General features: G+C 40.3%; 1 protein-coding gene across 1 annotated transcript in view; it reads left to right on the forward strand.

Annotated features, from left to right (window-relative positions):
• The window catches only part of LOC311518087 (ATP-binding cassette sub-family G member 8-like), a 118,333-nt gene extending 94,941 nt beyond the window's left edge, over nt 1-23,392 (forward strand). Inside the window, exons 13-25 of the mRNA XM_084623540.1 lie at nt 95-205; nt 1,043-1,199; nt 3,326-3,564; nt 3,989-4,121; nt 6,734-7,003; nt 9,989-10,154; nt 10,258-10,350; nt 11,825-12,024; nt 12,162-12,238; nt 14,801-15,068; nt 16,291-16,418; nt 17,377-17,517; nt 23,108-23,392. Coding sequence (XP_084479666.1) covers nt 95-205; nt 1,043-1,199; nt 3,326-3,564; nt 3,989-4,121; nt 6,734-7,003; nt 9,989-10,154; nt 10,258-10,350; nt 11,825-12,024; nt 12,162-12,238; nt 14,801-15,068; nt 16,291-16,418; nt 17,377-17,514 — 1,980 coding nt within the window. The 3' untranslated portion in view covers nt 17,515-17,517; nt 23,108-23,392. The remainder of the gene's footprint in view (nt 1-94; nt 206-1,042; nt 1,200-3,325; nt 3,565-3,988; nt 4,122-6,733; nt 7,004-9,988; nt 10,155-10,257; nt 10,351-11,824; nt 12,025-12,161; nt 12,239-14,800; nt 15,069-16,290; nt 16,419-17,376; nt 17,518-23,107) is intronic.
• Nucleotides 23,393-24,449: the final 1,057 nt, after the last annotated feature.

Genomic DNA, 24,449 nt, shown 5'->3' on the forward strand with positions numbered 1-24,449 from the left:
CATTGAAAGCATTTCCCTTGCTGCCTCTCATTTTTTAAATGCTGTTTAGAGAGAGAGAAGTGAGTTGTAATTAATTTTCTAATAATTCCTATAGGCAAAGAGGAGATTCAGAGACAGTATTTTTTGCTCTGAAGAGGATAACAATCTGTATTTCACCTACAGTGGCAAATCAAATGTCCTAGAGGTCAGACAGCTCAACTACCAGGTACAAGGTCTACTTTATCTTGCTAATGTATACAACAATTTCCTGCTTGTAACATTTAGACACTGTAAAAAGTAACGTGAGTTAAATTACATATAGCAACTGGGACCTTATCTTACAGTTGTTGTACACACAAACATCATTGAAGCCGTGGAAGTTTTGGGTGCATGGTAAATATAGGATCAGGTCCTTGGCTGCATTTTAAATAGTGGGCTAGAAAGATCCTCAGTTGCAGCTGAGATATACTTCACACCGCTAAGGGGTGGGACAGCCACCTTAGTGTTCTCCTGATCTGGGCAGACTCAAGGCAGCTTGAAGTTACGCCTAGATGACCAAAATCCAGGGGGCTACTGTGGCAGCTGGGGATCACCAGCGTGAAGGGTTATGTCTCCTTTCTCTCAGGAACATACCCTACGCTGGACAGAGAGTTGCAAAATACTAAATAGCTGCCGCAGACCTCACAAATCATGCCCGTTGATTTAACAAGAAGAAATTCAGTTTGCAAAGGGTTAATGCTTTGTGTATATTTGGTAAAGGGCAGGGCAGTATTTGCATTTTCAAACAGACAAATACACAGTATCTTTTATTTTAGAGAGACAGACAGATATTTGGTAATCAAACAGTTTGGCAATCAATCAGTGATAAGAAAGAATATATGGAAACAATGCATGGTTGGCAAATGGAATTAGCTAAAACATAGTTTTGAGAATTTGCATCAGGTTGGTTGCAGCTATTTTCATGCATTTTCCACTTTGTAATATCTTAATTTTTTTAAAATATTTATTGCTACAGTATTGACTTTCTGAATGGAGGGCTTTTTTTTCTATTTATTTACATTAGGTTAACATGGCATCTCAGATTCCCTGGTATGAGAACCTAGCAGAGATGAAAATGCCTTGGATGTGGAACACAGGCCCAGATTCCCATGTGCCAGCAATCCAGAATCTGAACTTTAAAGTTCAAAGTGGCCAGATGCTAGCTATTATAGGAAGCTCTGGTAGGACTGAAAGCTTTACTGCATTGACCAAGCCTTTACAATAAAATATACAATAGATGACAACAGCACTACTGAATGCCAAAGGATATATAACCATCCAACAGAGAAACACTCCCTAGAAATATATGTTATACATCGCTGCAGTATGCTCATAAAAAATATACGGTGGGCCCCCAGCAGAAGACAGTTAGATTTTGTTTGGGAAAGAATTTTTGTCATGATTTGTACATATGCTTGCCACACAGTTTCTTAAAGGATGGTTTTTCATCATTTGATTTTATGGGCCAGATTTCCTGGGTCTGCCTGGAACAATGCAAGGTGCCCGCAGTCCCTGCGCTGCTGGGAGTGAAGGGGCCTTGCACTGGCTGGCCCACCTCCAAAAGTGAGCGATCAACAGCTCTGACCAGAATACATAGCTACCCTGACCTCAGCCAGCGCTGAGCGTGTGCCATGGCAGTACTACCACCTTATGTCCACAGCCTGTCTTACTGCAGAGGTCAGTGGCATTTCCTCCATAATTCACCTGCTTCCTGGAGTTGTCTGGGTCTGAGATTTGCTTTCAAAACAAAGCTGTACCTTGGGAATCCTCCCTGATAAAAGAGCTTTGGATGGAACAATATTATATTGCTGTGTATTTGTTAAGTAGCTTACAGGGAGCACAAACCCCATTCACCTAACTGGTCTTAAACAGTTTAAAAAAAAGTTTATTAACTATTTTATCAAATACTTTAGTGAGGTTGGTCAAAATTTCTGAGGGGTTTCACTTTATTGTTAGTAATCACTGTGTCAGTCACAAGTGGATTGATATATGGTTTGCAAATGGATGGATTTCTTTAAAACAAACACCTACATAAAAACCCCTCAAATCATCAAGCAGGGAATTAATCTTCTAAAATGAAGAGCAGCAATACATGAAATAATAAAATAATAATAATTAATAATGAAGGAACTGTGTGCATGTTTACAAACTATATCGCACAACATGAGAGAACAAGACATTTGTTATCTCCAAATGTCATTTTGCTTCCATTATTTTAGTCTTGTTCCCCCTAAGTGTGAGCCAATATTGCATTGTTTAAAAACACCATATTTATTCATGTTCACAATTCATTCCACAAAACAAGCTTATAATACAAATTTAGGCCAAGTCCTGCAGTCAGATCCAGTAGTGTGGACCCTATGTCCATGCAGAACACCCTGAGGCCAATGGGACTACTCCTGTGCCTAAAGTTAAGCCTGTGTAAAAGGTGTTTTGCTGGATCAGGGACAGAATTCTCAAGTCACCACACGATCAAGACCATGGTGAGCCAAAAATATGTGTAATTACATATGTGGTAAACTTCAGTTCATAACTTTGTTATGGGGGGGGGTAGGGTTGGGTTTTTAAGATTTCAGGCATCTTTGGAATTCAATTAGTGCCATTCCTTATGAGGCAGCAGTCTCGCTGGTAGTCGTCTAGCACAGTGGCTCTCAACCTTTCCAGACTACTGTACAGTACTGCTTTCAGGAGTCTGATTTGTCTTGCGTACCCCCCAAGTTTCACTTCACCTAAAAACCACTTGCTTATAAAATCAGTCAGAAAAATACAACAGTATCACAGCACACTATTACTGAAAAATTGTTTACTTTTTAATTTTTTCCATATAATTATAAAATTAATCAATTGGAATATTCAGCATATAATATATAGAGCAATATAAACAAGTTTTTGCCCATATGAAATTTTAGTTTGTACTGACTTTTCCAGTGTCTTATGTAGCCTGTTGTAAAACTAGGCAAATATCTAGATGAGTTGATGTACTCTCTGGAAGACTTCTGCGTACCCCCCAGGGGAAAGCATACCCCTGGCTGAGAACCACTGCTCTAGCCTAAGAGCTCACATTATAACTTCTAAAGATGTCCTAAACCTTTGGCTCAAAACAAACAGTCAAACTTGAACTCAGGTCTCCTTCACAGGCTGTTCTCCTTCGGGGTTCTAAAATAAGCTAGAGAGGGCTTAGGATAGGGGTGAATATGGAGGCACATGAATGTGGCAAAAACATTTGCCTCATTTTTGTGACCAAATGGAACTGCTCTAGAACTTGACCCAGAGAGATTTTTAACTTTTTAAATTATGATTTTTCTAGCCTGTGGAAAAACATCCTTACTTGATGTGATAACCTGTCGAGATCACGGTGGCAAAATTAAGTCTGGCCAAATCATAATCAATGGACAACCCAGTACTCACCAGCTTGTTAAGAAATGCATTGCACATGTGCGGCAGGATGATCGACTACTACCCAGCCTAACTGTCAAAGAAACATTATTATTCGTTGCAAAACTGCGGCTCCCGAAGACTTTTTCAGACTCACAAAGGGAAAAAAGGGTAATTAGAGCTGCTGGGGAAAAAATAAAGTTGTCAAAAATGCATTTGACATAATTATCCAAGTATGTTTGGGGTAAGAACAGCTAAATTGAACTGGGCATTTGTTGTGTAAGTCATAAAGTCTAAAGTTTGATTTGTCTATTTTTGCTTATAAATAGGTTTTAATTTTTTTTGCTCCCAGATAGAAGGCTGCAGTTGTTCCAAATGGCAATTTAGGGAAAGCTTTATGGGAGCTAAAATGAGAAATGAATTGCTGAATTTTTAGAAAATGTTGCCTCTGAGAAAGTCAAGGTTTGTTTTAAATGGCTATTGATCAGATAGCACAGTAATATTTGAATGACGATTAAAGCCAAACGTAATTTTGGACTGTGCATTATACTTAATGATTAAACAACTAACCCTTGCTTTATCCTGGAACCACCAGGTGGAAGATGTTATAGCAGAACTGCGGTTACGACAGTGTGCAAACACAAGAGTAGGGAATGAATACATCCGAGGTGTGTCGGGGGGAGAAAGGCGAAGGGTAAGCATTGGAGTGCAGCTGCTGTGGAACCCTGGTGAGCATAAAGTCATTCATCTTAATTAAACCACAAAACCAGATGGGGGAGGAGGGGGTTTACATTAGTAAGGGAAATATTCCTCCCCTCCCCCCCCACTGGCTGCAGCAATTGTGCCTATTTACATTAAATACAAGCAAGGAATATTATTTACTTGGACATTAGTGGCTTTATTATGCAGTTTATTGACCTAATCTGCTCCCATTTAAGTCACCATAAGAATTTCTGTTAACTTCAGTGGCATCAGAATCAGAACCTATATCTTGTAATCTCTTTTCCAGTGTTATGTGCCCAGTCTTTCAAACGCCTGTGCACACTAGTAGTCCTGTTGACTTCAGCTGGGCTACTTGTGAGAGTAAAGATTATGTTAGTAACAATCTGTAGGATCAGGGTACTAGATGGTAATCTCAGTGCCTGTGGCTACACTAGGATTTTTCAGATTTGTAAATTACCCCAGGCAGTGAAAACTGCAATGCAGAGAAAACTCAGGCAGGCTCAGTTGTTCTTTACACCTGTTCTCACCAGCCAACATGGTTGTAATAAAGCCTAATCCATGTGTACACTGAAGTTTCTATCAGTACCCTTGCCTTCTTTAGGAAACATGGGTCTGAATATTCCCAGTGTAGATAAGGCTATTTTTTCCACAATTACAGGAAAGGCAAAAAAAATTTTTCAGCATGTGCTGCTCAGGAAAAGAGGTATGTATTAATGCAAAACATTTTCTGTTTCCAGGAAAAGAAAAATTAAATACAATTTTTTCCTTTTAGCACTTCAAACTCTATATTTACTCATAATAAGCTCTTCAGGGCAGGAACCATGGTCCAGATCCTCAAAGGGTTTTAGGTGGGAGCTACATGCCTAAATATCTTTTAGGATCTAGGTCCATGATTTTGTGTGTGTCTGTACAGCACTTGATACTACTTGGGGCCACTCGATGCTATGGTAATATAAATAGTGAATAATACCAGGTCTCAAAATGTTTGACATTATCTCACTTGAGTTTTCAACAACCAGTTGCAAAGAAACCTTCAGATAGAAAATATTAATGTAGAACTTATTTCTCCTCTCTTCACTTTCATGCTTCTATTTTTTTTTATTTTATTTTTTATAACTTTGGCTCTCTGGTTTTGAGGCCTTTACACACCCTGACACTGTGTGACTCGATGCAAGTGGTCTGAACACATAGAATATGAGTAGAAGTATTACCGTAAACTCTAACCACACTGAATCTACCTCTCATGTAACATACACTAACTCCTCGTTTAATGTTGTAGTTAAGTTCCTGAAAAATGCAACTTCGAGAGAAATGATATTAAGCGAATCCAATTTCCCTATAAGAATTAATGTAAATAGGGGGGTTAGGTTCCAGGGAAATTTTTTTCACCAAACAAAAGACTATATTATATATATATGTACAGCATAAGTTTTAAACAATTTAATACTGTACACAACAATGGTGATTGTGAAGCTTGGTTGAGGTGGTGGAGTCAGAGGGTGGAAGAGGGTGGGATATTTCCCAGGGAATGCCTTACTGCTAAATGATGAACTAGCACTCGGCTGAGCCCTCAAGGGTTAACACGTTGTTAATGTAGTCTCACACTCTACAAGGCAGCACAAATGAAGGGAGGGGAGACAGCATGGCAGACAGAGACAGAGACACATACCCTGTGTGTGTGAGAGAGAGATGAGCATTGCCCCTTTAAGTATGCTGACCGCACTCTAAGTACGCTGCCTTTTTAAGTAGATCAGGAAATTGAGAAAGCAGCTGCAACCAGCAAGCTCCCTCCATCCTGAGCCCTGTTGTCTGCCCCCCTCCCCCCCGCCCCGCTCAGTGGAGATGGGATAAGCAGGAGCAGGGAGGGGGACACCCTGACATTAGCCCCCGTCTTCCCCACACCCCTGCACAGCAAGCAGGAGGCTCCCGGGAGCAGCTCCAAGGCAGAGGGTAGGAGCAGCACACGGCAGTGAGGGGAGGGACACCTGAACTGCCCAGCAATTGATAGCCTGCTGGGCGACTGCTGCACAGGGAACTTAGGGGAGCCAATAGGGGGGCTGCTGGTCCAGGCTGGTTCCAAGCCCCCACCAGCTAGCTCCAACGGGCTGCTCTTCCTGCAAGCAGTGAACAAAGCAGGCAGCTGCCAAACAACATTATAAGGGAGCATTGCACATTTTTAAACGAGCATGTTCCCTAATTGACCAGCAACGTAACAACAAAACAACGTTAACCAGGACGACTTTAAGTAACAAGTTATTGTACATGGAAAGATACAGAACTGACTACTGTTACGTTCTTGTTTCTATTATATAAAGCTGGAAGTTAGGAGAAAAACATTGGAAATTAAAATATGGGGCCTAAATCTACTCCCATTGAAAGTCAATGCCAATTCTTATTGATTTCTGTGGGAGCAGGATTGGGACTACAGAAAATGGTTTGGTAATGTGGAGAAAGAACTTTAGGGAAGGGAATTTTCTCCTTGTTAAATAATATTTGATCTTGCTGCTTTAAAAAAAATCTTTAAAAATGTATAAATAAGATTTTACGTACTGGTACCATTTCACATGCAACACAAAATCAAACAATGCTTCCCATCATCGCCTTTTCTCTTTGACAGGAATACTGATACTTGATGAACCCACATCTGGACTAGATAGTTTTACTGCTCACAATCTTGTGATTACACTATCCAGGCTTGCCAGAGGAAACAGATTAGTTCTCCTCTCAGTTCACCAGCCCCGATCAGATATCTTCCAACTCTTCGATTTAGTTCTTCTGATGACCTCTGGAACTACCATCTATTCTGGAACAGCCCGGAACATGGTCCAATATTTCACAGAAATAGGCTATCCCTGCCCAAAATTCAGCAATCCTGCAGATTTCTATGGTTAGTATCAAATGTGATTAAACAAATACAAATGGGGTGCATGAAATCATTTATTTTCATAAGCTTATGTAATGCATTGATTTTTATTGAATTACATGTGGATACTGTCCGATAGGTGACTTATAAACCAATGCTGTATCAGAGCTTTTGTTATTCTTTGCTGGAGTAACAGTTTAAAAATAAGCAGAACTGTATGGCAAAACCAACCTTAAGTAACTGTGTATGTGACAATCCATCCACCCCTGCAAAGTATGGCTCATGTTTGTACTTGCTTTGTTTCACACACGGTTAGTCCCACATTTTACATGCTCTGGAGCTTTCTGCACCTAGTACAAAGTAAGGGACCCAATCAGTTGCTCTTCTTCAGAGATCTCTTTACCTTCTGGTTTCCAGGGTGGGAAACTGGTTTCCTAAGGTAAGTAACTTCACTACTTCCTGGGCGGGGGAGCATTATGGGGGCTATAGGAGTTCCCTGTTGTCCCTGTTGTGGGATACTTGGCGGTGGGGGGGGGGGGAGCGAACTGCCAGTACTTTGTTCCTCTTGGCAAAGAAATCTGAAGTCACTGTCCCAGGTTCCTCCCTGGAGTTGCCAGTTTCTTGGAGGTGTTACTCCTGGCTTTGCCTGGCCCCTGCCCCAGTGGCTCAGAGGGCTATGTGCAGCTCAGGGAAAATCTTACCCTGCAGGACTCTGAGGCAGATGCTCAATCCTGTGGTCCCCAGTTGGCTGGGGCCCAGCGGACTTAGGCAGCCTTGCTGCAGGGTGACCCCTCTAGGTGTGTCTGGAGTTGTGCTGGGGGAGCTAGCTCCAGCACTCAGGGAAGGAAAGCTGCAGTCACCGGTAGAGGCCTGGACTTGGAGCACAATGAGGCTCTCCCCACCCCTGGGATGCGCCCAGGGTGAACAGCACCTCCACCTGGGGAGACGCTGTCTCAGAGGCACTCTGGGAAGTCTCCCTGTCATTTGGCCTTCTCTAGGCAAGATCTTTGTGGTTGGTGTCCTTCAGGATGCTGACCACAGAGACGCTACCTTGAGTGTAGCCCTCCAAACACACTGGTGTCCACACATGCAGAACTATGGCTAGAGTGTCACTGGGCACGTCTCTAGTCCTCTCTCCTTGGCCACAAGGGCCTGTGAGTAGCAGCCAAACAGCAGCAGCCAGAACCCCCCTCCCATTAGCCTGGGGCAGCCTCCTTAGCTGGGCACCCGAAGTGTTCTCCAGCTGGTAGCAGCCAGATTCCCCAGCTCAGGTTCAGTAGCAGGGGCTGGAAGTAGGGTTGCAAACCCTCTGGGATTGTCCTGGAGTCTCCAGCAATTAAAGATGAGTCTTTAATTAAAGATTATGTCATTTGATGAAACCTCCGGGCATATGTCCAACCAAAATTGGAACCCTAACTGGAAGACCAATTAGAACCTTCCATCTAGTCCAGGACAAGGAGTAACCAGACTTACCTGGCCACCAACCAGGGTTTTGCCAGAAGCAGTCAGGAGCACAACAATTCCTCTATTCCAGCAGCTCACTCCATGCGACGACCTTATTAGCCTTACACCAGGATATTTACTGCGAATTATTTAAATAATGGGTTGCATATTCATTAATATGCAACTAAGGGTTTGTATATTTGCTTAAATTCTCCAGATTTCTGATCCGTCAGCCTTAATGTGTATGGAGAAATGGAGTGTCTGAAGGATTCCAGCCCTTTTACTTGGGGGAAAATGGTGCTATAGCGGAGAAAAAAATAGTGTTTTAGTGGAGATTTTTCAAAAGCTTGGCTTTCATCCTGTCCTGTGTACAGGACACACTGGAGATATTTTGTGCTACTTGTCTCAAATCTGAATACTGTAAATTAGCTGATCACATCCTAAAGTGAGAGATCACATCCTAAATGTAATGTAGTGTGTCTTCGTTCATGGAATAATCTGTTTAGACTGCCTGTGGACTCATGGAACAATCATGGTCAAATTAGCAATTTATCTGCTCCTTGCCCTGAGCCTTGATCATCTGTTTATGCAGTGTAATTTATCATTCTGTAAACCATAGCTGGCCAAGCTTGTATGCCCCTATGCTCAACTTGATTGTTGAACTATGATTGTTTGGGCATTTGGATGTGATGGGATGGGATAACATTTGAACACTGCATCTGATCAATTCCAAAATTTTAGCAAATGTTCTATGTATCAATGGGCAGAACCCTATTGATTTGGGGGAAAATTGGAAAACTGGAAGGAAGAAATGGGGACACACAGAGTCCTGATAGCTAGTTAGCAGACTTGTCCCCTTCAACCACCTCTGTAATTGTCTATAGAGCAAAGAACCTGTTGATGGCAGCCACTAACATATATCTCCCCATCTCAGTTTAAAATTTTGACACCCTGAATGACTTAGCTCCCAGACAGGTAAATAAATAAATAAGGATGGTTGAGGGGCAAGGGAAAAAAGGAGCACACACAGAATCCTGGTGGAGAAGAGAATGGGGGACCTTTATACAGGAGGAAGGGAGGCACATGGAGCCCTTGAAATGGGGAAGAAGAGGGTACAGTGGTAGAGGGGGAGGGAGCTGTTGGAGACACTCAGAGCCCCTGTATGTGACAAATAGGGCATGCAAGGGCAGACTAAGCCCTCTAGCCACTAGCTTGCATTCCCAAACTAGAAAAAAAGTATTTATACCATAATAGTAAAATATAATGTTGTAGTGTCAACCTGAAAAGCATCCACTTTTTCCATCAGCAATTTGATAATGTTAATTCAGGATTTGCATGTTGTCTATAGAACACTTAGGGAACACACTGCAGATACTGAAGTAATGGTATTGAGTTATGTAGAGCAATTGACAAACATTTTAAGAGTGACCACTGTCGCACCATATCATACATATGTGCTATAATTAGGTAGGTTCTATTGATGATGAAATTTATTACTAGCAATACATATATGAGTAAATTATCATATCTTAGGTATGTAGACCCATATCAGATAATGTCTTGCAGTTGATTTGACCAGCATTGATAACCGGAGCAAAGAGAAGGAGATGGAAAGTCAGAAAAGGGCAAGGTCACTTGCCACCTTGTTCTGGGAGAAGGTCAAAGATTTTGATGATTTCTTATGGAAAGCTAATGAAGGAGACTGTGTGACAACTGTTTACAGTGAACAAAGGTAAAATAATAATGTTATTTATAAAAAGAACGTGCTATGCTTGATCTGAAACAGTTTCTGAAATTGAGCTACTCCCGTTTTCTCTCTCTCTGCTTTTGAACAGTTCCCTTTTCACTCCAGAAGAGGTGATTAACATGCATTCCCATTCAACTGATCAGTTACCAGGTGGCTTAAAGCAGTTTACTGTATTATTAAGGTAATCTTATTTTGAAAAGAAACTGATGTCTTGCAGGAATAACATTTAAAAGTGCAAAGGAAATGAATGTTAAGAGAGAAGCATGAAGGGCAAGCTGAACATAGGCTGAAAGTCTGGAGAAAGCTGGTCATGGGTTTGTGTCACACTGGAATGTAGCAGTTGTTATATCAGATCTGACCATACGTCCATCCCATATCCTGCCACTCTTACTTCATTCTTCAGAGAAAGGCAGCCACACCTTTCCTTGATAAATCTAGCCAACTGCACCATGCTCCCCCAAGCAAGGGGATTCAAGAAATTTCATCAACTCATTTTGACTAAGACATCATGAGGCATGAGATTTGTTTATCCTTATTTTAGCATGATTGTTACTGGTGGTGGCTGCTGTAGTTGGCTGTGACATTCACTAGTACTTTCACAATTACTCAAAAAATTTTAATTAATTGGCTTAATGCATCTGGAGTACCACTACTATATGCTGGGTCAGTGATGGGCAAACTTTTTGGCCCGAGGGCCACATTGGGAAATAGAAACTGTATGGCGGGCCATGAATGCTCACAAAAGTGGGGTTGGGGGTGGGGCTGGGGATGAGGTGTTTGGGGTGTAGGAGGGTGCTTTGGGCTGGGACTGAGTGGTTTGGAGGGTGGGAGGGGGATCAGGGCTGGGGCAGGGGCACAGGCTCTGGGGTGGGGCTGGGGATGAGAGGTTTGGGATGCAGGAGGCTGCTGGGATCAAGGGGTTTGGAGAGCAGGAGGGGGATCAGGGCTGGGGCAGGGAGTTGGGGCTTGGGAAGCTTAGGGAGTGCAGGTTCTGAGCTGCACTTACCTCAAGCGGCTCCTGGAAGCAGTGGCATGTCCCTTCTCCAGCTCCTATGCGGAGGTGCTGCCAGGCGGGTCTGCACTCTGCCCCATCTGCAGGCACTGCCCCTGCAGCTCCCATTGAAACGCGTAGAAGCTGGAGCGAGGCCATGCTGCGGCTTCCAGGAGCCTCGTTTTTACAGCCCCTGACCCTGCGCCTCGGCTGGAGTGGGGCCAAGCTGCGTGGTGTGGCTCACGGGGCGGATTCAGCCTGAGGGCCATAGTTTGCCCACCTCTGTGCTGGATCATGCCAGAATTATTTAACGGTGTTTCATTTATCTGTAAACAGGGATTCTGCTTTAGCTCACACGATTGGATCTATATTTTGGAGCTGGAGGATCTGATTTCTATCCCCACTTCTACCATGAATTTCCCAATGACCATGCTATCTAGAATGATGAAACATGAAGTGCTAGCTGGCCAGAGATTTGTTACAATAGTTTTGATTTGTACTATACATGTTCCTGTCTAAAAGGCCAAATTCTCGTCCCATCTGAAGTCAATGTGGTTCCATATGTGTCAATGATAAGAGAATCAGGCCAAATTATTTAAATGTAGTTTAACTGGCATTATTAGCTATTATAGTGTCTTACAGTCAGTGTTGTTGTTTTTCTTAGTCGTCAAATCTCCAGTGACTTCAGAGATCTTTCAACGTTATTAATCCATGGATCTGAGGCCCTTCTAATGTCATTATTAATTGGATTCTTATACTATGGTCATGAGAAAACCAAGCTATCTATTCAGGACACAGTAGCACTGTTGTTTATGATAGGTGCACTAATCCCCTTCACAGTGCTTTTGGATGTTATTGCAAAATGTAAGTGTCTGTCAGTTTTAGTGATAATGCTTTAAGACAATCAAACAAAATAATACTTAAATTGCTAATGAAAAATGTATTGACTATGGGCAGTTCTAGCATGAAATATACCTGTCTGTTTCTGTTTTATACTGTAGGTCATTCAGAAAGAGCTATGCTTTATCATGATTTAGAAGATGGGATGTATACTGTTACTCCCTACTTCTTTGCTAAGGTAATTGGTTTCAGCTGTCAAGAAAAGTGTATATCTGGTTTTAACATGAAAAGTAAAAGCCTTGTGTGTGGGTGATGAAATTTTGTTCAGACTTCACACTTATCATGCCTGTCATCTAAAGCAGTCATCATGCTTCCCAAACATTTATTAACTAATTAATTAAGCCTCACAATGCTCTTAAAGCATCTGTCTCCATAAACCATGAGCCTGGTCCTAGGTCAGAAAGTAGTCAAGGTCCAAGAGGATCCTTTCACTGGCTACTCTTAGACTGCTGGGACAAGGGGATTTGTAAATCTCACTGGGTGGGATAGGGCAGGAGATGGAAAAGCCTTAGGTCAGATCAAACTAGGGGAGTTATTCTCTGTTGTCTAACCAATGAGCTGTCAGACTGCAGGGGCTGTCACACTTGCCCCCTTTAAGGAAAATGAGCCCTTTTGTGTTGTTGGAGGTGCAGGTGTAATCATCCACCATTCACTGGCCAGTCCCACGAGTAGAGAAATGGTAAAAGTGGGTCTTTGACTAAAGAGGGCTGTGGCTTATCATTGCCCTCTGTGCTAATGGGTGAGAGAACAAGGTCAGCATTACCATTTAGGCAATCAAGGTAGAGATGTTTGTTTTCAATGGGCAATAGTTGTTTCATAGGAAACAGACATCATTGAAGGGCAAGCAACATCACTTTCACTTCGGGTTGTCCTTGGTTGAGGTGGTGGGACAAAGTCCAGTGACTCAAGTGTATAATTTAGAGACCGTGCCTAGAAATCAGACTGGATGATTGCTTTCACAATGCGTCTTTGACTTGGTGTTCAGCAAGGGATACATTTTTAAAGGGGTGTCACCGTGGCATAAATTTGTGGTTGCAATTATTTGTGACCCAGTTTTGCTGTTAGTCATGTCTGAACACAAATGGCATTTATATGATTTCCAGATGCTGGACAGCGGAAGTGTTTTATTATTTGTTCCCTCAAGAGCTTCTATACATAGTTTTGGCTCCCAAAGTGGTTTTTAAAAAAAATTGTCTCTAAAATAACAAGCCTGGAGCTGGTTCTGAAGCACAATTTGGTGCCAACTTTGGGAATACTGAAAAGGAAATGTGTTGTTTTGGATAGTTTTACATACCTTTTTTTCTGCATACCTCATTGTTGAAGTGCTGTTGTGAGTTTAGTAACATGAAGAGACGCGTGTTACAGAAGAATCTTTGTAAATGCTGCAGTCTGACGCAAAATAGCAATGCTAGGTGTACATGCATCCATTAGACACCTTCTCATCATTTTGACTGAGAAGTATGTAGCATAAAAAAGTGACATAGAATGTGGCAATTTCATCTTTCACCTTTGAGGGCCAAATTTTGTTTGACCCAATAGTGATTGGAGAAAACCACCATATTAAATGTATGGAGCACAACTGTTTCCGAAAAAAACATTACAAAGATACTTTTTAAAATATGCTTTGTTATTGCCAGAGCTGAGGCTAACCCCTTCCTTTAGGAAAGCTCTGCTTGCCACAGCATCTGTAATTTAGGTTTCCATTCCCAAACAAGATTTAAAACCCCCATGAGTGGTTCTGGGGAAAAAATATTCTTTGTAGTTCATAGACAACACAGTTTTCACAATGAAATTATATCAATTTTTTATGAATCGTAGCAGTAGAGGTATACTATTAAGTGACCTTCAAGTACACTCCTACTTAACTCCCATGGGTGAAGTGATTACATCACTACATATGCCTTTTATTACTTATGTATGAAAAATTTAATATTTTTGTTTTCCAATGGATTAACTCAGTGATTCTCAAACTGTGGGTCGGGCACAGCAAAGTGGGTCGCAACCCCTTAAAATGGGTCGCCAGGGCTGGCTTAGACTTGCTGGGGCCCAGGCCTGAAGCTGAAGCCTGAGTGCCACCACCTGGGGCTGAAGCTGAAGCCCGTGGGACTCGGGGCTCAGGTTCAGGCCCCCAGCCTGGGACTGAAGCCCTTGGGCTTTGGCTTTGCCCCCCCCACCCCAGGGCAGGAGGACTCAGGTGGGCTCAGATTTCAGTCCCCCCTCCTGGGGTCATGTAGTAATTTTTGTTGTCAGAAAGGGGTCACGGTGCAATGAAGTTTGAGAACCCCTGGATTAACTAGTTTGCAAAACGTGCTGCCCCAACTGTAGGCAAAAACGAGGAAGAAGGGACGAATGATCTTCCTAGTGGATGATTTGAAGTGTACTCATCGTAAAGATTCAACAGAATTTGAACTAAAATACATTTGCAGAGACTCATTAGTGGCATTATTGCCATCAGGTTTATGAGCTTTTATGGGAAATGTCTTAGATTCCCAGAAACTGACAAACTGTAAGAAAACAAGGCATATAATCCTTAACAAGAAGCCTGTCAGTTTTAGGTTTTAGTTATAGAAAATGTCACAACTAGAAATAGAAGGAAAATTAGCTAGGATCCTCCTTTTTCTGTTTTTTTTAGTGTGTCACTGACGAAGGTGATCACATTTTAATAGGTTATTTCCTGCAAAATATTAAAAAATACATATATTAATATGAGAAAGTTCAGTGGTTTTTTTCCTGTTAACAGATTTTGGGGGAGCTCCCAGAACACTGTGCTTTTGTAATAATTTATGGAGTTCCTATCTACTGGCTGACAAATCTCAATCCTGAACCAGAACATTTCCTCCTTAACTTCCTGGCAGTCTGGCTTGTGGTTTTCTGTGCCCGAGCAATGGCACTATGGATGGCAGCACTGCTCCCAACACTGCAGTTGTCAGCCTTCTTTGGCAATGTGCTTTTCACAACCTTCTTCCTGAGTGGCGGTTTCGTGGTAAGCCTAGAAAGCCTGTGGCTAGGTAAGACTGGCAAGTGCAGTCATAACTGACAACTACTTACAGCTTTTGTAAATCATAGGCAATGTTTTTGAGGCATTATGGCCTAGTGGATAGAATACTGGACAGGAACTCAGGTAACCTGGGTTCTAATCACAACTCTTCTGTTGTCTTATAGGGTGGTGTTGGATAACACAGTTTGTCACTATGTGCCTCAGTTTCCCTATCCATCTATAAAATGGGAATAATATCTACAATGTTTTGAGATCTATGGATAAAAAGCACTATTTAAGAATGTATTATATGTACTGTACATTATTTTTGTTCTTTTCTAGGGTTTGTAAATATATAACTAATTCAAAGATGAGTACAAAACCTGTCTCACTGAAAAATTCAAATTACACTCAAGGCTACATTATAAGTGTAATTCAGAAAGCCTTTAACACAGAATTTAGCACTGTCATGTAACAGATAGCAACAGAATATGAGTTGCTTTGCTACTGTAGTATTTGAAGTGTCAAGTTAAATATTTAAAGAAAAGAAATTTAGGCTAAAAACTTAAATGAAAAATAGTTTAAAAAAATCAACATTATTTTTACTGATAATGCTTATTTAGTTTTAGCTCGAGTTGTACAATGAATATAGATGTCTCAATTGTACTGGTTTCAGAGTAGCAGTTTATGGTCAGTTTTAGTCAATATCAGGTTCTCAAAGCACAAGGACAGAACTCCAATGTCTGAACGACATAATAAGCATTTGTTAGAGTGCAATTTAAATAAAGCTTTATTGGAATATTTTCAAAAATCACGGAGACCTTTCTATTAGTTTTACATTTTGTAAAGCCTTGTTTGATTTTAAAACAAAACTTAAAATTTTAGTCAGATTTGACCTGAGTCTGTCCTCTTTTATATTTTATTACTGGAACAAAGTGGCTCTGTAAAATATAAAATAAAAACAAACCAACAAATCAAAAAACCTTATAGCAACTGGGGATGTACAAAAAGCCTTCCAGAAGAGCTACAGTCCTTTTTTTGCCATCCTCAATTCTTCATCCAGTTTTGGGTATCACATTTCTATGCATATTTAATTTGTGTGGACAAACGAATCAAAGACTTAGCTGATATGAGGATGTTGATTCCTACAACCTACATAGACATGGCGTTAGATATAATAGGTTCATTTTGTGTGTTTATATTAAGACAGATTCCTCCCTTTCTTTCTCCACCCCTCCTACCGTCTTTTCCAGTTCCATTTTGGATTTCTAAAATATCTTTTGTCAGATGGAGTTATGAAAGCCTGATGCAAATTCAGTTCACTGAACTCACATACCAAATGACCGTTGGAAATGCTACCTTTCAAATCCCAGGGAAACTTGTAAGTCAGTCTCCCAGAGAGATTTTTATATTTGATAAATAATTTGAGGAATAGCTACTAAGGCATTTATTACTGTAGTTGACTAAATGATATATGCCTTGATTCTGCAAAGCACTCTTAGGGCGTGCTTATGCTCATTGACTTTGCTAAATTGGAGCCATAATGCATGCTGTTTGACCTTTGGCATAAGCCTGAGCTGCATCACCACCATGGTTTGGTAGGATTATATGACTGCTCCCTTTCCCTGTCAACTCGCTATCTGATCCCCTACAGAGGCAAAGTGGGAAATGAAGTGGTCAGAGTTTGACAGAGCCATATTAAATTAGTCCCATCCCAGCATACAGGAGGGAAGGAAAGAGATTGTTTCCCCCTCTACTAGGGAACCTTCAAAGTGTGCTTGAAGCAGTACAAAAGGATGGGTGCAAGAATAAGGTTGAGAGCCACTGGTGTAGTGATTGAATGTCTTGGCATTTCATTTTTGGAATGCCTGTTACTGTAGATGCTAAATGGAACGAGTCTGGTGGTCTCTCTTTGGTCCTCCAATGGATGTGTGTTCATATACTGAAGACACCATATCATACAGCACAAATGGCAGCCTCTGCTTGAGGCAGGTCCATGCAGTGGCAGATTTGTGTCACAATATTTACATGGTGCCTTGCTATCTGGGGAGGGGGAAAATGAAATAGATTTTTAAAGAGCAAATAAAGCAATAATTCCCTTCACAAACCTCAGCTACACATTTGTTGGAAAACAACGTTTAGAAATAGAGCTGTGTTCCTCCTAATGATACACTTGTTGAGAGATGTGACAAAGCTGATCCTGCTGTAATTGAAAATAAAGAACATAAAAGCCACCAGGGGCAAGGCAGGAAGAGGAGCAAAACTAAGGAGATGTGACACTTTGCACATCCATTTTAAAGAGGTTTTTAATTACTATTTTGTGATGTCTGTGCTTACAGGTAATTCAGGCTATGAATCTGGACTCGTATCCTCTCTATGCAAGCTACCTCATCCTCGTCGGTATTATTAGTGGTTTCATGGTTTTATACTACTTATCTCTGAGGTTTATCAAGCAGAAATCAAATCAAAATTGGTAACAGGTAAAAATGAAGTAAAATATTAGCGCTAGTGGGTGGTAGGTTATTGTGACTCTTGTAAAACACCTGTCCACTCCCTCACCACAAAAGGGATCTCACCTTTTATACTTCACAATGTCCATATGTTTTATTAATACCCTACAGCAAAGATATACCGTAAAAAATCATTCTTTTAATATCACATTGTTTTACGTAAACCACTGGATGGCAGCAGAATACAGATAGTTGAAAGCCAGCTTCAGAATCTTTGACTCTGTGCTGTAAGTGGTAAAAAAAAAACAAAAAAAAAACCCTACTAAAAATTGTGCCTTCAACATTTTTTTCCTTTTGACATCATCATTATATAGGTGACAAGATGCATGTCACTCAGATATATGTTTTAGTTCAAGAATATGGGGCAGATCCTCAGCTGGTGTAAACCAGTGTAGCTCCCTTGACTTAAATGTACTTACACCAATTTACACCAACTGAGGACCTGGCCCATAGTTTCTGAATATTGATCATATACTTAATTTGGAGACTCAGAGTAACAGTATAATGAAAATAATGATCTACATTTTTCAACATCTCTCACCCACAAAGATCCCAGTATATACACTATATATAAATCACTTCACTCAGTGCAAGAGAGCAGAGAGAGAATGGTAACTTTGTAACAAAGCCATTTAGGACAGGAGATTAAGCGTATGATTTCATTGAAGCTACGGAAGCATTTTATGTAGGCAGAAGGTAATGATCCAAACCAGAGAGTTAGAATTCCAGTGTAAAGGAGTTAAAAATAACTCAAAACAATTGTTCCATGTTTCAGAGATTCTGCATTTGTATTTTATTTGCATGTTGTTGATGCAGTTTTGTTGACTGTATGGCTGATTCCTTGTTACAACTCAACGTGTCACTATGTATTATACTGCCATTGTCTATAGTTGACAATATTAATAAACTGTCATTACAAAAAAACCCCCAAAAAACAATGATCATCCCCCTGCATGCAAACAGTCAGTGTTTTAGCAGTTTACTAAGTCTGTATCCTCACATTCTTGGTGCTGAATACTCCCGGCCTGCTTTTTTTTTTTAATTTTTATTTTTTAACAGGTTGATGGTGCATTCAAAGAATGCCTGTAGTTGTGCATCTAGTTACACGCTTACATGTAACGCACGCAAGGTTATGCAACGACCATGACTGCTCACACAGATTAGACACAGTGTGTGCAAGTGGCAGTTTCCACGTGAAATTATCTCTTTTCCCTGTGCAGTCATACTCAGTGCATGTATCAATTAGATTTTAACTTTGTTCAAAAAACAGGACATGATTTGGATGCATTCCTAAATATCTGTACGTTTATAAATCTCCTGTTCTCATTTCAATCATTGTAATACTTCAGTTCTTGGAAAACATACTTTAATTAGTTATAATGCAGTGGACATGATATAAATACACTTTTTTTTAAAAAAGGGAACATCTCAAAAAATAATTTAAAAAAGAAATACCAGACACTGTTTCATAAGTTCCGTTCAATGAATGGGGCTGTCACTGGGGGTTGCACTGTAATCAACTCCCGGACAAAGCCCAGCCTGATGAGGTAAAGTAGAACTGAATGAACCAGATTCACCATTAGACAGAAGTAGGAATTCAAAACATGTCGAGGTTCTTTTTTGGTGAGTTCTACCATTTTTTTTTTTAGTTTTCTTGTTAAAAAAAAACAAATAGCCCTCTACTCCCCAATATTGCTTCTGCGGTTACCTTTGCTCTTGAAAAACATGACCAGAACTTACCCTAGTGCCATATTGAAAATGTCAGATTTCTACTGCTTTCTAATGGCAAAGCCAGTTCTTTCAGTCCTACTCAGCATCATTAAATTGTCAGTATGGCAGCTTCCTGTTTGATTCTTAATTATTCCTTTTTATTATATTTAAGACACTTAATTTTTTTAAAGTGGTTTACTCTTCTTGGTAATGATCTGTTGTGATTAGAATCTCTTTTATATTACATTGAAATTTTAAGGGTGTATATTGGTACTTCTATTCTAAACCTCTATTCCTAAGGTATTTAGAGGATTAAATTCTAGGCTGACTCTCTGTTGTGAATTCACTTTGATGTTTAATAAAAAAAGGAGAGAGACAATGGGAGAAATTAAAGACAATAAGGGACAGCTCTGAATTTTAGGGGCATATTGTCATGAACAAAAATCCTCAGGCATCTAGATAAGAATATACCCATAGCCTTAACTTTGAATTTCCTTCCTTTTGTGAAATTAGGCAGGCTGTTGACATTATTTAAACAGTCTTTTTCATTTTAAATTCCACCCTCTTAACAGTATGTATGGGGACCAAGCGGTGTGAGTGTTTTAGCGGTAGTGTTATGACAAGGGTAGATGTATACATAATGGGACTCGAATCGTGAGCCTAGGAACAGCTGCCTTATGGCATGTTGGGGGAGAGCGATCACAGGAGGTAGCCAGCATGTATGTTTACATTAAAAAGGCTCACATTCTATATACTACAATTACATATGATCAGATCTTGTTCCCCTCCAGAAATGGGACCTTAATGCCTGGAGATACTAAAAGGGGGAAATAGTCTGTGACCATTGTTATAGACCACAGGGCCCTCTCCCCCCGCCCCCCCAAAAGTAGTCTTGAACTGGCAGCACTTAACTTTAATTGCTAGCGATCCCACACCCTGAATCTGTGCCCAGAAGAGAGGAAAGGACAGGCCAGGGGAAAAGGTGGGTGGATGACATACAGCTTGGCCTTACTGGCCCTGTGGAGATCAAAGTGGAAAGATCGTACAGCACTAGAAAGAATTATTTTTCTTGTAGGTCCCCTCTGTTGTGCTCTGTTACCCCATGAACAGGGATCTGGTGGGGGCATAAAGCCTCTATTGCAGATACCCCACAGGGTTTGTGAGTGTCTCTTGTGGCCTGTACAGTGCGGGAAGAAGGGTGGGAAACATTCACTTCCCCACTAACTTTAATGTGCAATTGGGAAATCTCCTGCAGATTCCATCTTTCACCACCATCCAGCAGGATTTATTATAGGATGGGTAATGGGACCCAGGGTGGCTTTCATTGCATGGGGTAGTGAATATATGGGTAGCTGCACTGTAGCTTGTAGCCTGTTCTATAAGGCATTAAACTCACTGTACATTAACTGAGGGAATAACTTTCTAAAAAAGCTGAATTACATTTGGCTTAGGTAGATCAAGGGCAACATCCATGCAATGGATTTCAAATCTGATAAGTCTGTTCTTCCTCTATGCACAGAATTCCCTATCTGGCCCTCCTCATAGTATTCAGGTACCTCCTAATTTAATTACAAGAATGATCAACAAGCAAAACTTCCACTGATGTCATTGGGAGTTATACACATACATGTGCAGAGTAGAATATCAGAGTCAAGATCCAGCCTGTGAATCTGGGAGCAGATTATGCTCAAGCTACATTTCTATATGCAGGACTGTCTACTATGAAATCTCCCACTGCATCAACTAACTGTCCAGGATAAGCAGAGAATGTGCATCTAATTATTTGAGCCCTTTATTGTCTTTAACATCCTTTGCCATTTAACTCTTGCTGTACACAAGTGGACAGGTTTCACATGTCATGGTGGTGCAGTTTCCACGTGAAATTACCTCTTTTCCCTGTGCAGTCATACTAAGTGCAGAAAGATGGAAAAGTGGAGAAAGATGGAAAAATGTCTTGCGATGTCCAAAAAAGCAATATAGTGCATTCTGAAAAATGCATGTGACAGACCTAATTTAATTCTCAGCCCCCACCCCACAATTTTAGTAACTTAGAAAAACTTCATGTAACACAAGTGATGTATATTATATGTAGTGTAAGGGCTGTGATCCAATTTGTAATACACTATGTATGACTACAATGGCTCTTCTTAATCCATTCATGGCTTTGAAACTTGTGAAGCCAGCTTTTACTTTAGCACCTACAGATTGGACATTGCTATTATTCCAAAACTCTTTCCAGGGATTTGCCTACTTATCTTCCCCCCACCCTCCAATCTGTTCTTTCACAACACTCATAACTGTGGTACCAGAGCACCATTTATTAATTTATATTTCCTGATTAAAGCACCCACTTGTTAAATGCAGGCTTTGAATATCTCCATATCACTGACAGTGTCTGAAATGACATAACATGTAAAGTGGCTCCCAGTGAGACATTTTGCAGACACTGGAATTGGCCAGTGGACGAGCTAATTGCAAACTGCTTTCATGTTTCAGTTTAGACCACACTGTATCAGACACAACAACTCAGGGTGTGAGAGTTTCAAGAAGCATGGCACAAAATACATGGAGCACCAATAACTGACTATAAACAAAATAGATATCAAAGCCTAGAAGCAAGGAAGCTTTGTTAATTAAAAGGACACTTAAAATATCTTGTATGAAATTTTTCTGTGTTGTTACAAGCACCATCTAAGATCAGTATCACTGAAAGAAATTTTATTTTTTGTTTACTTCGTGTATTTGACAGAATTTGTGTAGCAGTTTTCCCTGTTTTTGTGGATCTTTCACATAGCAACTGGGGAAGGCAAACATTTTTTTAAAAATAGAGAAGTGTGATTTTCAGCAATTTTGAGACTTGGGGGAGAGACAGTCCTTCAAACTACTTTTAACTCATTTGATTTCAAGTTGACAGTCGCTTTAATAAATGTCTATAATAAATGCCACGCCATATTTATGCACTGTGAAAAATGCTTAAGTATTAATGGTGCTAACTCAGTCAATTTAAAAAAAAAAAGCCATCAATTTCTCAGTTTATTAAGAAGCTTAAATAGTTTCTTGCAGATGGCAGCCTTTATGCAGTGCACTATAGAAAGAAAATTAACGGTGCTCATTGGGCCACGTGTAGTGGAGATGACAAACCTTTCAGGCTTCAGCCATAGTGATTCCTTTAGACTGCAGTAGACCAGAAACAATAAAACACATGCAGCTGTGACATGCTGTATTTTTGTTTTTTACCTGAAAGCCAAAGATAAACAGTTCATACAGCATTAGTAGCTATTCATTAAGGCAATAACCTTTAAGCAGTCGGTCGGTTGAGGTTTGGTTTTTTTTTTGAATCCCTTTCAAGGCCTAACTAGCTTTAAAAAAGTCTATCTTTTCTTGCATGAACATAAATTTCTATTATATCTTAATAGTTTAATTTGTGTGTGATTATTTCAAATTGCAGTTTGGCTCCCTATTTAATAATATAGCCTTAAATGTAGTTGCCTACAAAGCAAAGCTCTTCATCTGTGTGGATTTCACCAATAAATACAACTCTTACATATTTACTTTGGGTTGCAGCTCAGCTTGAAGTTATTTGACTTGCATGTTCACAGCACATTTCAGATTTCTGTTCCTCCTTCTGACAAAATACTGAACTTTAACAGATTTTACAAAAAATGTATCGATGTATATGCATATAAGATTTCCCCAGCACACACATACTCTTATGCACCTTTAGCTGCTTTTATCTCATCTCACCAAAGCCATTCCTACCATCGTGATTTGCACCTTGAATATTTGCTTGAATAAGAGTTAATTCACTTCAGCATCCTTTGTGCCTCATTTGTGCTTTCACTTTCCACAGATTTTCTTGTGAATGAGTTTACTGGCAGGAATGTTCAGGGAATCAACAGAAGAATAGAAATCTGATTCTAAGGGTTATACTCGTCCAATGAGGAAACAGAAACAATGCCACATGACCAAGAGAGCTCAAACGTTTTGTAGAGAAGACTCTCAATGACTTGCTTATGAACAATCCACAGATGAAGACTTAATCATTGAAGTTATTAGGTGAAAATAAATGCATGAAAATTGTAAAACCATGGCAATTCACAAATAAATACAGGCTAAATTAACTGAACAAATTATCTACTATGAATTATTTGCTATGCTCTTTTCTAATGTCTGTGCTAGCATTATCTGATAAGATAGTTGCTACCTCGGCTGGCCCAATGCCTGACAGCAATATCCAGTATGCTCATTACATGCCAGCCACTTTAGGGCTTGGTCTGTAGCATTCCTCAAGTCACTACTTTTGTTCTCCATGATACTGTGTTTGGGGGGGGAGGGAATGTTTTCTAAGCTATTTATAGTTTGATCTAAAATCAATAGTATTCCATGCTTCATCTGGGGGAGAGTCCTGAAGCAAAAATATATAACCTTTGTGTGACCAGTTCAGCCTCAGCATGGACTATATAAACAAGAGAGCAGTGAGTAGGAGTTGGGACCTGATTTTACCTCTATACAAAGCACTGGTAAGACTGATGCTGGAATACTGCATCCCATTCTCGTGTCCACAAGTCTATGGTATACTAGAGGAGAGGCAAGAGGATGTCGCGTGTTCTAGTCTAAAGTTGGATCTTCCAGCTAGCAATGCAAGCCATGGTGCCAAAACCAATGACCTAGAGAAAGTGAGAGCCATTAAAACCATAATCACTTAAGGTTTCCTTTTTGTAGCTTAAAATGATCACTTTTAGTAATATACTGTACTCTGAAAAATAAGCAGCCATTTCATTAATGGTGTTATCAGCTAGTCCATAGAAATATATAAAATTTAAGCAGCTGTTTGGAAGGCCTTCTAAAGCCCAATAGCATGACAACCAGGCTAGAGACAGAGAACAGGCAGTACATAAACAAACTTTGAAACACATGGCATTTGCTGTTCTAATTAAGAGCCATATGATTGCTTGTCTGTTATACAAGACAATAATCAGATTCAGGAGAGGATAATTCATGAGGTCAAAAGCATGGCAGTCATCACCACAAGGGAATCAGATCATTGCTGAGAAAAGGAAAGAGCTAATTATATTGTTTCTCTTATGTTTAATATAATAAATAATCAAATAAAAAAGTAATAAAAATACACTTCTTAAATTCCTAACTGTACCAGCCCAAGTCGAGGCCTCCGACTGAGCTCTGCGGGGGAA

The sequence above is a fragment of the Lepidochelys olivacea genome (genome assembly GCF_965140295.1).
Source record: "Lepidochelys olivacea isolate rLepOli2 genome assembly, chromosome: 3".
Lineage (NCBI taxonomy): Eukaryota > Metazoa > Chordata > Testudines > Cheloniidae > Lepidochelys > Lepidochelys olivacea.